Source organism: Sitophilus oryzae, unplaced genomic scaffold (assembly GCF_002938485.1).
Source record: "Sitophilus oryzae breed Bouriz unplaced genomic scaffold, Soryzae_2.0 scaffold_1536_pilon_pilon, whole genome shotgun sequence".
NCBI lineage: Eukaryota > Metazoa > Arthropoda > Insecta > Coleoptera > Curculionidae > Sitophilus > Sitophilus oryzae.
This window is the reverse complement of record NW_022146210.1, coordinates 1,245,649-1,259,870: the sequence shown is the minus strand read 5'-3', so window position 1 is coordinate 1,259,870 and position 14,222 is coordinate 1,245,649. Positions and strand designations below refer to the sequence as shown.

At 31.3% G+C, this 14,222-nt stretch overlaps 1 protein-coding gene across 2 annotated transcripts in view; it reads right to left on the bottom strand.

The window, feature by feature from the left end:
• The window catches only part of LOC115878861, a 61,578-nt gene that overhangs the window by 35,827 nt on the left and 11,529 nt on the right, over positions 1–14,222 (bottom strand). For both annotated transcript variants that reach the window (XM_030895481.1, XM_030895480.1), the window contains exon 3: positions 7,199–7,335. In XM_030895481.1, coding sequence (XP_030751341.1) covers positions 7,199–7,335 — 137 coding nt within the window. The remainder of the gene's footprint in view (positions 1–7,198; positions 7,336–14,222) is intronic.

The window sequence follows — 14,222 nt, the reverse complement described above, 5'->3', positions numbered from 1 at the left end:
ATATACCGCGTGGAAATTGAAAATCGGACAATTTGGAATCTTATAAATAGTTAGTTTGTTGTGTGTTATAAGTTAGTAATTGTGTATAAAGTGAGAAAATAAATTCGTTAAGTATTTTATCGTGAGTTTAAATTAGTGGACCCACGGAATCCGTAACAATATATATATATATATATATATATATATATATATATATATATATATATATATATATATATATATATATATATATATATATATATATATATATATATATATGAAGTTAAGAAATAAATTTTAATATACAGGGAGCTTAAGAAATGTAAAATTGGAGATATGAAAAATTTAAAATTCTCTCAGACTTTTTTGAAACGTTAAAGTGAAAGAGCATTGAAAAAATTTGAAATGCCAAATAATTTTTTTATACGAGTTTTAGTTACTAAGATATTTGATATTAAAAATAAACTTAAAACGGATTTTTTTAACTAAATGTGAGAAAAAATATATTAAACTTACTACAGGAAGGTACATTTTACAATTTAATTAATACAATAAAGGTTTATTCGACATGAAATCCTCCTACGTCAACACATTTCTCAATCCTTTTTTAGAATTCATTATAAACATTACTAATCATCTCAGGTGTCACTGTAGCAAAGGCATCAGTGATCCTGTTTTTCAAAATATCGAGATTATCTTGCATGTCAACGGCATACACTATTGGCTTAAGATATCCCCACAGAAAAAAGTCCATTGCCGTGACGTCTGGAGACCGCGCTTGCCAATTTATAGGTCCATGACGACCTATCCATTTTTCGGGGAAATGTTCATTAAGCCAATTTCTGACAATCATTGCACTATGAGCTGGACAGCCATCTTGCTGAAATATCATATTTCTTCTGAATTCCAAGTTTTCTTCGTCCAGTTGAGGGGGAATGTAATCGCTAAGAATTTCCAAATAATAATTTGAGTTTAGTGTTCTTTCCAAGAAAAATAGACCAATTATTTTATTGAATGTTAAGGCACACCATACATTGACTTTTAAATTTCTGACTGTTTGTAATAAGCCTAAAGTGGGGAGATTTTGTTTTGTCCAAAAACAACAATTTTGATTAGAGATAATCCCATTTGTTGTGAACGTAGATTCGTCACTGAATATGATTCGTTGACGAAAATAACGGTTTTCCATTATGCGTTCACCCATTAACAAAGAAAATTTTAGTCGGTATAAATCGTTGCCCTCTTGAAGTTTGTGAACAAAGATTGGCTTAAATGCGTGAAACTTATTTTGTGATGGAATATTGTGTACTTGACTTTTAGATATACCAACCAAACCAAACCAAACCACCCACTCTGCTATTAAAAATAACACAGGCCGACAAAAAAAAACTAGTTTTAATATTTTACAACCATAGCAATAATCCATCGAACATTGTCTATATCTATACTAATATACAGGGTGTCCCAGAAATAAGTGCAAATATTTTAACTGGTAGTATAGTTCAACCACAGAAACACGCCTATGAGGTTTTTTTGCGAAAAAAAAATGTTGAAAATTTAAAAATTTTCTTGACATTTTCCGGGAAATTTAAAAAAACTTTTTAGTGCCACTTGTTTATTCACCTGAGATTTCCCTACGGTGTATCTAAACCTTGCAGTGTTGCAACCTCCTATGTTATCCACATTCTACATAGTTCGGCGGAACATAGTTCTACATTTATAAATTCATAGACAAATTTCTACTCAAAAAATTAGTTAGGAATGTTAAATTTAATCTTTTATCAGTGCTCATTATCAATAATGATAGAAAAAAAACACATTAATTATTTTTAGTACTTACCCTTTCAATGAAAACTTAACAAAAACCACCGAATATTAACTAAAACATTACGTTTATGACGTTTACGAAAATCTTTGTTATGCTGCAAAATAACTTTATTTTGGAATAAATTTAATAAAATGATTCATATTATTCACAATCAGGTCACAAAAAGAAATTCCTAAAATGTTTATCGTAATTTAAAATTCAATTCAAGAAATTTAGAAAACAGCCCAACGAATAATCGATTCATTTTTGTTTTGTTTGTTTTCTTTCATGTTTCCCTGTTTTATTTGAACCACTGTTTTACAAAACACCTTGAAAAGCGTACATTACTTTGAATACCTTGCTGAATGAATAAATGTTGAGAATTATTGTCTCTTATCGCCACATTACGAATTACTTTCAATCTAAGAAAATACATGTTTCACTCAACAATTATTGACAACGTATTTTGTTTTTTCGCTATTTTTTCGATATATTTCGACAATTCCATCGACAGCCTAACCGGTCGTTCTTCTCTGGCCTAACCGTCAGCCAAGAACCGCCGCGTGTGAATTGGTCCTTTGAGTCGCCGGTCGCCGCGCCGTCGTGGCGGGCTTGCGTCAGACGATGATGTTAAGCAACGTTGCCGTAGTTACAACAATTTCAAATTCAAGACATTCGAAGCAATCAAATTCGTATTAAATTTTAAAAATAAAACAGAGAAACATGAAAGGAAATAAACAAAACAAAAATGAATTGATTATTCGTCGGGCTGTTTTCGATGTATTGAATTCTGAATTACGATAAACATTTTAGAAATTTCTTTTTTGTGACCTTAACAATAACCAATTAATTTGTGTTTTGTTTGTTTCCTTTCATGTTGTTCTGTTTTATTTTTAAAATTTAATAAGAATTTGATTGCTTCGAGTGTCTTGAATTTGAAATTGTTGAAACTACGGCAACCTCGCATGACGCAAGCTCGACACGGCGGCGCGACAAAGGAGCAGTTACCAGTGATGCGCCGCTCTCTTGGCCGGTGGCCGACGCGACGATTGGGCTGTCGATGGAATTGTTGAAATACATAGAAAAAATAGCGAAAAAACAAAATATGTATTTAAAATTGTTGAGTGAAACATGTATTTCCTTAGATTGAAAGTAGTTCGTAAAGTGGCGGTGAGAGACAATAATTCTCAACATTTATTCATTCAGAAAGGTATTCAAAGTAATGTGTGCTTTTCAAGGAGTTTTGTAAATCAGTGATTCAAATTGTGATGAGGCCTATATGAAAATAATGTGTTAAAAATGGGGACACTGTTATTTTAGTAGTTATTATAATAACTACAGCATGTACAAGTAAAGCAGCACAGTGAAGTGTATTTTAGTTAAGTGTATATCGAAAAAGAGAATTGTCACAGTTACAATCTGTCATAAGTATCTTTTTTAATGTTGGGTAAGTTTTTTAATTTAACTTTTTTAACACATTTTTTAACACATTATTAAACATTTAACTTTTAATTTATTTTATGTAATAATATCACAATCTTAAAAATGTAATGAATCTCTGCAAACTCGTCAGGTGTTGTGATTTTATGACTTACTTTTAACATACACTTTCTTGTCCCTATGGCAACACAGTGCGTCGAATTAACTGAAATCCTGGCTTGATCCGGGTAATTGGATGTAGTTGGCGATATCTGCCGGCGGTTCTCAAAATGTTGCGATTATTTTTTTAAATTTTCAAAGTTAAATAACTCGGTTATTTTCAATTTATTTTAAAAATGGCAAAGAGAAAATATGTTTATTTTGATCAGATCTACCACTCCTTAAAATATCTGCACTCATTTCTGGGACACCCTGTATAAAATCCTTAAATGACTGACATACTGATTAATCACGATTCTGCTCAAACCACTCAACGTAAGAAGCTCAATTTTGGCATACAGGTTGATTCTAGGGTGTAGAGGTTCGATAAGAAGGGATTTTTCGAAATTCCAGTTCCAAGGGGGTGAAACCACCCCTCAAATATTACAATATTTTTTATTTAAAAACGGTCAAGTTTCCGAAAAACGCTTAAACATGTATATTTTATTTTGTTTCTTTACATATTTTAAGATTTTTTAAAAATGTATACAGGGTGTTTCGAAAAAATCTGGTCATTGATTAATCACGATCCTACTTAAAGCGCTTGACGTAAAAAAGCTGATTTTTGGAAAACAGATTGACTTTAGGGTGTAGAAGTTCGATACGAAGGGATTTTTCGAAACTCGAATTCTAAGGGGGTGAAACTATCCCTCAAATATTAAAATATTTTTATTTAAAAACCGGTGAGTTTTCGGAAAAACTCTTAAACACGTATATTTTATTTTGTTGTTTTACATATTTTAAGATTTTTATAAATTTATACAGGGTGTTTTATAAAATATGACCATTGAGTAATCACGATTCTGCTTAAATTGCTTGACGTTTAAAGCTGATTTTTCGTAAACGGATTGACTGTGGGGTGTAGAGGTTCGATAAGGAGGGGTTTCTCGAATCTCAAATTCCAAGAGGATAAAAACGCCCCTCAAATATTACAATATTTGTTATTTAAAAAACGGTTAGTCTTTCGGTAAAACGCTTGGACAAGCATAATTTATTTGGTTTTTTTACATATTTTGAAATTTTTTAAGAAATCATACAGGGTGTTCCAAAAAGTTGGGTAATTTCTTAACCACGATTCTGCTTAAACTGCTTGACGTAAAAAGCTTATTTTTGGCAAACGGATTTTTCGAAAGTCAAATTCCAACGACATGAAACCACCCCTCAAATATTACCAAGTTATATAATAATATCGCCATATTGTTTTTTTTCATGCTGACATAAATGTGAGAAAATTTTATCCAGTTTGTATGTTAATGGAAATTCTTGCTTTGCTTTATCATCACCATTACAAATGATTAATTCGACGCGAACGAAGTCGCTGGTACACGCTAGTGAATTTATATTATATGAAGGTAGAATAAATTAGTATTAGTATGGCAACAATCGAGTAATGATTTACCTGACCCTAAACACATTTTACATGGCGATCCTGCCTACGGACTCGTAATCTATGTCCGTTGGGCACCTAAGTAACGGTGTGGACGTAAATTTGAATTAAGTAACATTAAAATAATCAAAAATGGGAAAAACAGTGTCGAAAGAAAGTGACGTTGTCAATGAGACACATTCTTTTTGAATGCTTACCTGTTGCCTCCCATAGGTCTAGATTCTTTAATGCTGTAAACAGATACAAGTCTACAAGAAGTCGTTGGAACGTCAACGATTTCTTGTAGACGTATCTGTTTTAAAAAGTAAAGTGTTCTCGAATAGTTCAATTTAAATATTTTAAATAGTTTTTTTCTTGATTCTTTATATTTTTTTGCTTCCGACGACGGAAAGAGAAAACTTTCCGAAACGTTAAGCATTTTTTTCTTTGTTAGGCAAATTTTTATAACTGTAAACACAACTTCTGACAAGCAGCGTCCGTTTAGGTTTAACGCAGAAGTGTTTACAAATAATAACTATTTTATTTTGTAGATTTTTCTTGCAGTGCAGTGGCGAAATACCCATAAAGGATTTTTTTGGATAAATTAGTATTAGTATGGCAACAATCGAGTAATCATTTACCTGACCCTAAACACATTTTTACAACACAGACTGCTCATTCGCGGCAGTTTGAGGCCGGATGAGATCGGATATCTCGTGTAAGTCGATTTAGATACTCGCCAAGTCGGTAGACTATTGACCATGATATGGCCGAGGACCGCGGTTCGGATTCCACCTAAACAAAGTAGACCCCTTCCAGTTTAGCCCTGGCAGCAAAAAGGAGACGTTAACTTAACAAACAAATTAAATAATTTTATTTCCTTTTTGGACTCACCTGTATAAAATAGCCGATTAGAGTTAAATGTTTTTATTTTTAGTATAAACAAAGATAATAAGATAAGTTTACTGTCCTACATAAGGGAGCTCAGAGAGCTCAAAATTTTAACTTTGTCCCCTAGACCATTTTGACACAAATTACCTATAACAGATGCGAAAGAAAGCGACTGCATCGGAAACCGTTCGGCAATCCCGACACGCCTATTGAGTGGTGTAAATACATCAGTCGTTTAGTCCGGAAACCCATGCTGTGTCGTATTCGCTTGCTGGAGTGACATAGTGCGTGGTTATATGTTTCTTTTTAAAAACGCGTGTAGGATTTTTGTTGAACTTTTAAACTGTTATTTCTAAGTTTTGGTAATTTGTATATCTTTTTTAAAATGGGATGTGTTTATTTATAAGGAAAAAAAAGATATTTATAGTATAAAAAATTAATTTATTTAACAAAATTTAATTAAAAATGTGACAAAATAGTTACCTTTCTATTGGTTCTATCGGACTTTTTTCGACTATATAAATCTTTATTTGTAAACTTTAATACATCAAATATTTTTAATTTAATAAATCATTTAATGATGTAAATAAGAGGAAATTTCTCACATGGGTGGTCAAATTTTATAGTTTTCATTATATCAAACAGCCTCTGAGAAATGTTTTCAATTCAAAATGCCTTTAATTATGTTTGACTACATCATTAAAAAGGGTCTTCAAATACATCAATGTGATATTTGTCTAAAATTTGCAAAAGAATCCGAATCTCTGGATAACTCGAAATTATTTACCCATTTAAAAGCCTTTGATCATGAAAGTGGAAAAATTTGTTCATTTTATTTACAGGCTGGAAAAATTATTTATATTAAATTTTGATGAGTTTTGCACTGAAGAAAACATTCAGAGGCTGTTTGATATAATGAAAACTATAGAATTTGACCAACCATGTGAGAAATTTCCTCTTATTTACATCATTAAATGATTTATTAGATTGAAAATATTTGATGTATTAAAGTTTACAAATAAAGATTTATATAGTCGAAAAAAGTCCGATAGAACCAATAGAAAAGGAACTATTTTGTCACATCTTTAATTAAATTTTGTTAAATAAATTAATTTTTTATACTATAAATATCTTTTTTTTCCTAATCTCCTACGAACTGATATAATATGACGAGTAATCTATTAAATTACTGTGAGATTATATGCCTCGATAACATATTGGTGCAGATTATTTTCACCCAAACAAATAATAACCCAAACTATACATTGATGCGGATTGTCTATGAACTCTTTCTGAAGGTCACAGAAACCGGAACGCGGAATTCGATGTTCTTTCGCATCTGTTATAGTTAATTTGTGATTTTGATGTGTGTATTTCAGTGGCAGAATACCCAGATTTTTTTAATAAATAAACTCGCCTCAAAAGTATAGCCCATTTATTAATATTCTTAATATTATCTTTAATATTAAGAATACTAATCTACTAATTTCAACTACCACTAAAAGTTTAAAACTTACAAAACTTGTGGATCTTTATGTATCCAAAATTCACGAGTTGGGTCGGATGATCCTCTTGGTTGCTCGTCATCCCACTCCTTGCCGATTTTAACAAATCTTTCTTGTAATGGCTTATAAAGATCAGTTTGAAGTGTTATCTACAAATTTTGTAATTAATAAACCAAACTAATAATTTTAAGTTTCATTTTATGATCACATAATCATTTTTTTTTGTTTGAATTGAAGCTCAGAAAATTCAAAAATGGTTGAATGAAATAATAGACAAAAGCCTTTATGTTAAGGAAATATAATATGATCGAAAAAAAAAACGGCGTCAGTGATGGCGATGAAATGAAGATCGCTGTTATTTCATATGCATGGGGAATAATATCGATAGAACATTTCCAAGCCAACTGGACGCGGTTTTTTTCGATCATAAGGTAAAATTTTACATCGGAAAAAATCATAGGATGCCGACTTAAGGTATGTTGTCTCTTGCCTGGTTTTGCATTGTTGCTTCTCTATCTGTAGATGTTTATTTTATATAGGATGGCTTTCGCCACATTTCATGCTCAACAATGGCATCTTATAAACTACGAGACATACGAACTAGTTAAAATGAGATAAAGGTTGCTATAAGTAATGCTAAAAGTAGTTGTAGCAAAAAATTATCTTCAGAACTATTATATTTATTGCAAATTATTTATTGCAAAGTAAGTTGGTGGTTTTATATTTTTGACTTCGTACATTTGGCATAATTCTCTAGATATCGCATAACAAGAACTAAGTTTTTGTTTTCTTACAACCTCCATAAACTTTTAACATTATACAGGGTCGCTGTTGTGTATGGAAACGGTCGAATATTAGGTGAATTATAGGAGGTATACCGCAAAAAGTTAAATACAAAAGTTATAGGATTATTTAAATATCTATTATCTATTATTATAAGTATAAAAGTATATATTAATATATTATTATTATTATATTATACAGGGTCGGTCATAAAGTCGTGGCACATAAAAGTTTAATTTTTTTAAAATAGAACCCTCTGTATATTACTACATATTTATTTCTATTCTCCCTTCAATTCTAAGCAAAAATCGAAATACACACAATGTACCTCAAACCAACCGTTTACGAGTTATTGTTTTTTTTAAATATTACTTAAACAATTTGATTTAATTAATTTCGATATGTTCAGTTTCATTTAACGATGCCATTTTGCCCGAAACTGTGATAGTTAATAATATTTAACATTAGTTCTCAAGTTACTATTTATAGATGTATAAAATAAGATTATATCAAGTCTGGAAATTACAAAGTTTCCGTTTAACATTTCAATTCTTTAATTTATATACATTGTATTCAGGGTGAAATATACATTGTATACGGGGAAAAATATTTCAGAGATTTATACGCAGAAACAGATGAACCAATGGAAGCACAAGAGACAAGCCAAAGAGATAATACAGAAGATCATGGGCAATTAGATGGGCTAAAAGTAGAAGAGACAATAAGGAAACTTAAAAATAGAAAATCTCCTAATCAAGATAAAATACCAAATGAGCTAATAAAAAACGCAGGCACGGCTATCATAGAGGAATACACAAAACTGTTTGACATTATATTACAACATAAGAAAATACCAGAAGAATGGAAACAAAGTATAACAATACCTATTTTTAAAAAGGGAGATATAACAGACCCAGCAAACTATAGAGGAATAACATTACTGAGCACCTCGCTAAAACTTCTGACTATGATCATTGCGGACAAAATCTCCTCAATAGTGCCAATAAACGAGGAACAACAAGGATTCCGAAGAAACCGATCAACTCTACCGATGCACTATTCATACTCAGGCAACTAGTTGAAAAATCCTGAATGAAAAAAGAATATAACTCTCCAGCCTATCTTTAACAAAGGCCTTTGATAGAATCCAACTAAAAGACATCATCACCATCTTGAAAAGCAGTAATGTCTCGAAAGAACTCACAGAACTTATCAAGGACTTAAACACAAACACAACAACCCAAATAAGAACAAACTTTACCTTAACGCAGCATCTTCGAACTACAACTGGTATTCGCCAAGGCGACAGCCTCAGCCCTCTGTTATTCAACACAATCATGGATCAAGTAATAAAAACCGTCAAGAATACTGGATTATCGAATGGGAATGCATAAAGTAAACATATTATGCTATGCCGATGACGCAGTACTTATTGCAGAGTCAGAGGACGACCTCCAAAGAATGCTACAAGCTTTTAACAGACAGGCAGAAAAACTTAACATGCAAATTTCCACAAATAAGACTAAATGCATGACCATTACAAAGGAGCCTCTACGGTGCAAATTGGTAATAAAAAACAAAACTATTGATCAGATAATGTCATTCGAATACCTCGGATGCAAAATTACAAGCTCAGGATTCCTGGAAGAAGAAGTAAGGAAACAAGCCAATAAAGCTGCCGCAATATCAGGACATCTTAAATATCCCATATGGAAAAACAAACATTTGAGTACAGAATGTAAGTCAAGAATATACAAAACCTGCATACGACCAGTGATGACATATGGTGCGGAAACCAGAGCTGAAACATCAGTAACAAAGAGAATCCTACGAACTACTGAAATGAAGACCTTAAGAATGATAACTGGATACACACTGAGGGACAGACAGAGAAATGTAGACATAAGAGAAAAGTGCCAAACAAACGACGTTGTCAGATGGATAAGGCAGAGAAGAAGAGAATGGAACCAGCATGTCAATAGAATGGGCCCCGACAGAATGGCCATAATAATTCGCAACAACGTACCCCATGGCAGAAGACCTACTGGACGACCACCTAAATGTTGGCAAGACAGTTGGCAGTCAACCTCGCAAGAGTTGCTTAGACGAGGAGGAAACCGGAACTAAACAGGCGATACGCCTTCTAAAAGAAGAAGAAGTATACAGGGTGCTACAAATTCGAGGTACGAGCATTAGTATCTCGGTAACCGTAATAGATACGAAGATGGTTAAATTGGGGCAAAGTTGCGCCTTGGGATGTTCACCAAAATGCCATCAAAAAAGTTTTAAAAATTTCAAGGATTGCAGAGTTTTTTGGAAAAAACGGATTTTTTTGAAAAAAAAAATATTTTTTCCTGTCGTTAGTTTTTAGAAAATCAAAAAACTAATTGCAGATTCTCATAGCCACTCTATTAGGGCTATCTGATAGTATTTTTAGATTTTGAAATTAGCTGATAATTTGTGAGATACAGAGGCCGACTTATTTTTTTAAATACGGACCTGCATTTTTTATTTCAGATTTTGAAAGAACTCGGTCTCCTGAGTACAATATTATGCCACACTTTATACTTTTTTTTGTTTTGGACATTTGAACACAAAATTTATTTAATCTAATTTCAAGTCCGGCTCTGTTTTTTAAATATTTAAATTATTCATCGTTACAATATTGATAAGCCTTCAAACTTAACTATGACGTGGGGTAAAACATTGAATACGAAAAATTAAATTCAATAAAAAAAATTGCATTACTTGACGTCATTTGTAAAAGTGAAATCAATATTTTTCAACGTTTACAATAAAGAGAACAAAATGCATAAGTATAAGAAGAAGATATGTTCAAAGAGCTATAAATAAAATTGAAAGAATAATACATTTGTGCAATAGGCAAGGTGGTAACCCTTTGGAACATGTAGATCATTAGAAACTAGCAGGGTTGGCATGATTTAAATCAAATGATTTAAATCATGATTTAAATCATGATTTAAATCAAGTGATTTTTTTAATTTTAATCATGTGATTCAAATCAAAAAATAATTTTATTGAAACTTTATAATAAATCAAAAAATAACTGTAAAAGTTATAAAAATGTTCCGAGAAAACTATAAACATTTTCTATAACAGATGTCGCAGATAATAAATCGAAAAATAATTGTAAATGTTATAAAACTATATAAAAATATCTATTCAATTTAATTGTTGGACCGATTTTCGAACTAATTTCGTGTGAATCCATTAGACCGCTAAACACAAGGATTTATTTTAAAATTTCTGTATAAGTGACAAAAATTCGCTGTTCAAATACATATCATTCGCAAAGTCTAGTGCAGAACTAGGTTCTTCTAATATAGAGATTATTCCCGAGAATCTATAATTGTTGTCAGAAAATATATGTTGTTTTATTTTTTTTTGAAACGGTTGTATTTTTCCAAATTCCTACCGACATTTTAATCTGGAGTAAGTACTTTACACTTTGATATTAGATAATACATACTAATTTCATTCTCGACTTAAGACTATTTCCGAACAATAGTGTATTGCTTTATTAGGAGTAAAAATTATACTTTTTTTGACGATGTTGTACCTTGATCGTAAAGCTATTCCAACGTTACAGGGAGGTACAAAAAGTACATTTTTATTCCGAAAAGAACATACTATTTTTTTTTAAACATTGCAAATAAGTTTTTAATCAATTTCAAACATTGCAAATAATATAAACAGTAATCGAACAACAATTTGTACCAACGACCTCTAACCCAATAGACGCAGCATTCCTATACCGATTGTATTGGTCTGTTTTGTCTGCGCATAAACAATAACCGATGATAGGCGGGGCGAAGCGGGAGGCTCAAAATGTAAACACGGGTCAGGGGCGTGCTTACGTATTTAAATTAATTATTAAAAATTAGACAATTTAAGTCGACAATGTCTTGTTATTGTTGTGTTATTGTTTTAGGTTATAACGAGTGCGACACGATCGAAGATAGGTTGTCTCTGTCGTAACGGTCGTTCCCTGACGACTCTGCCGAGAAACACAACACTGTCTTTCGTTTCTCAAGTACACCTGAACTCTCCGTATCATAGCCGGGTAATTTTTTTATTTTAATGAAGCTATAATTAAATTAAAAATATATCGTATTGAAACTTTTTTATATTTTATTAAGATTTAAGACAGGTTTTTTAAATAAAAGTTTAGAAAAAACGTCTTAGAGTCCAAAAAGGATAAAAATATTAAAATACACGTCATAGAAGAAATTTTATAATCGAAATTACGTAATTTTTGAAATTAATAATAAATTATTAATTTTAGTCAAACATTTACAACCCCTAATATTAATCAAAACAGGATCTATTCCACAGATATAATAGAATCGGCGACAGGGAGAAAAAAAAAATATGATTGTTGTAATTTTATTTCTGGTTAAGTGATGTCTTATTATGTAAATTAGAGAAAACATAAACCTGTTCCATTAAAGCAAGGAAGGTGATAGAAAGTGGATAAAATGAAAACTACATTTATTTAACTCGGTACTGTCTTCATTATACCGGGTGCGTCCCAAAAGTGGCTCATCCCCATAATTTTTTTATATTTTCAAATAAAAAAAACAAGATTTAGTATGTTAGTATATAACATAAATTAGGATTGATTGACGCATTCAATTGTTTTTGGTCACTTCCTGTTTCACCGGAAATGACTATAACTTTTAATTTTTAAAGGGCACCCTTGGTATATTTCTACTTTATTCGATGGAAAATGACACTCTGAATAGAATGACATATATCATATGTCAACTTTTGACATTTTTGCATATGGTTTAATTGTAATTGTAACACGCGGTTCATAACGACAATTTGACTCGAAATACCAAGTGTGTGGTATCAATATATTCATAAAAAAATGCTTTTTCCAAATATGCTAATGAGTCACCCTTGTTCCATTTGAAAAAATTGACACATGTATGATTAAAAATATGATTTGTACATCTTTTAATCGGCCTAGACAAGACACGAAACCCATTAGACGATCAAAACTATTTTTCCAAGGCTCCTTGATTAAAACTTAGTGTTTTTAACAACACCATGGCACCCTGGATTGAAATTTATAATACGATTTGTTTTTAAGCGACAATGTCAAAAGTTGACATATGATATGTCATTCTATTCAGAATTCTATTATCATTTTCTATCGAATAAAGTAGAAATATACCGAGGGTGCCTTTAAAAATCAAAAGATGTAATCATTTCGGTGAAACAGAAAGAGACCAAAAACAATTGAATACGTCAATAAATCCTAATTTATGTCATATACCTACTAACATACAAATCTGTTTTTTTATCTGAAAAAATAAAAAAGTTATAGCGGTGAACCACTTTTGAGACGACCCGGTATATTAAAAAATATTGTTTCATAATGTAATATCATTTTAAAATTCTTGTATGTTATTTTAGATTCTGAAGATAATTTTAGAATAAACCGGAATATATTTTTAATAAAAACATTATTAATTATTAACAGGGTTATAATTATGATTTTGTTACAATGCAAGTAAGTAAATAATGTAAGAGAAAAAATTCAGATTTTACATTTTATTAAAATATTATATAAATAAGCGCCTTTCTACAACAACGCCACTGACTCCCAATGGATAAATTGAGAGTTGCCTACCGGTTGAAAGTCGTTTCAAGACTTAAATGGATTATTTAAGTCAAATTTCTTGCAAATTTGGCACTGGTGAACCATATTTTATAGTTCTTGAACAGAAAAAGTCAATAAAATAAACACTAAGGACTACAAGCTAAGAAAATGCGTTAATACAGCCGGGGGTATACCCAGCCGGGGACATAGCGGCAACAAAGCTTTACCGCACACGTGCGACGCGTACTACAAGGTAATAAATGAATGAATAGGCTCTCTCGCCTCTAATCGGTGTTGTCATATCGTAAAGAACTTATCCTTTTAAACAGTATCCGACTTATAATTTAGTAGTATAAGGATTATTTAATACATCTATGGAATATTAAAACCTACTTTATTAAATCTGTAGTATTAATATCTCAATATATGTGTATAACAAGAAAAAAAATATTGATAATATTAAAGACGTGATAACATAGGCTGGATGAGGAAGGCTCGGTCGACTGTACCCAGAAGTAAACATGTGTACAAAAAAGATTGTTTGACCGCGTTGAGATTTAAATAGTGTAGTCTATATTTTATTTTAAGTCTATGGGCGTAACAGTGCTTTACTTTTATGCC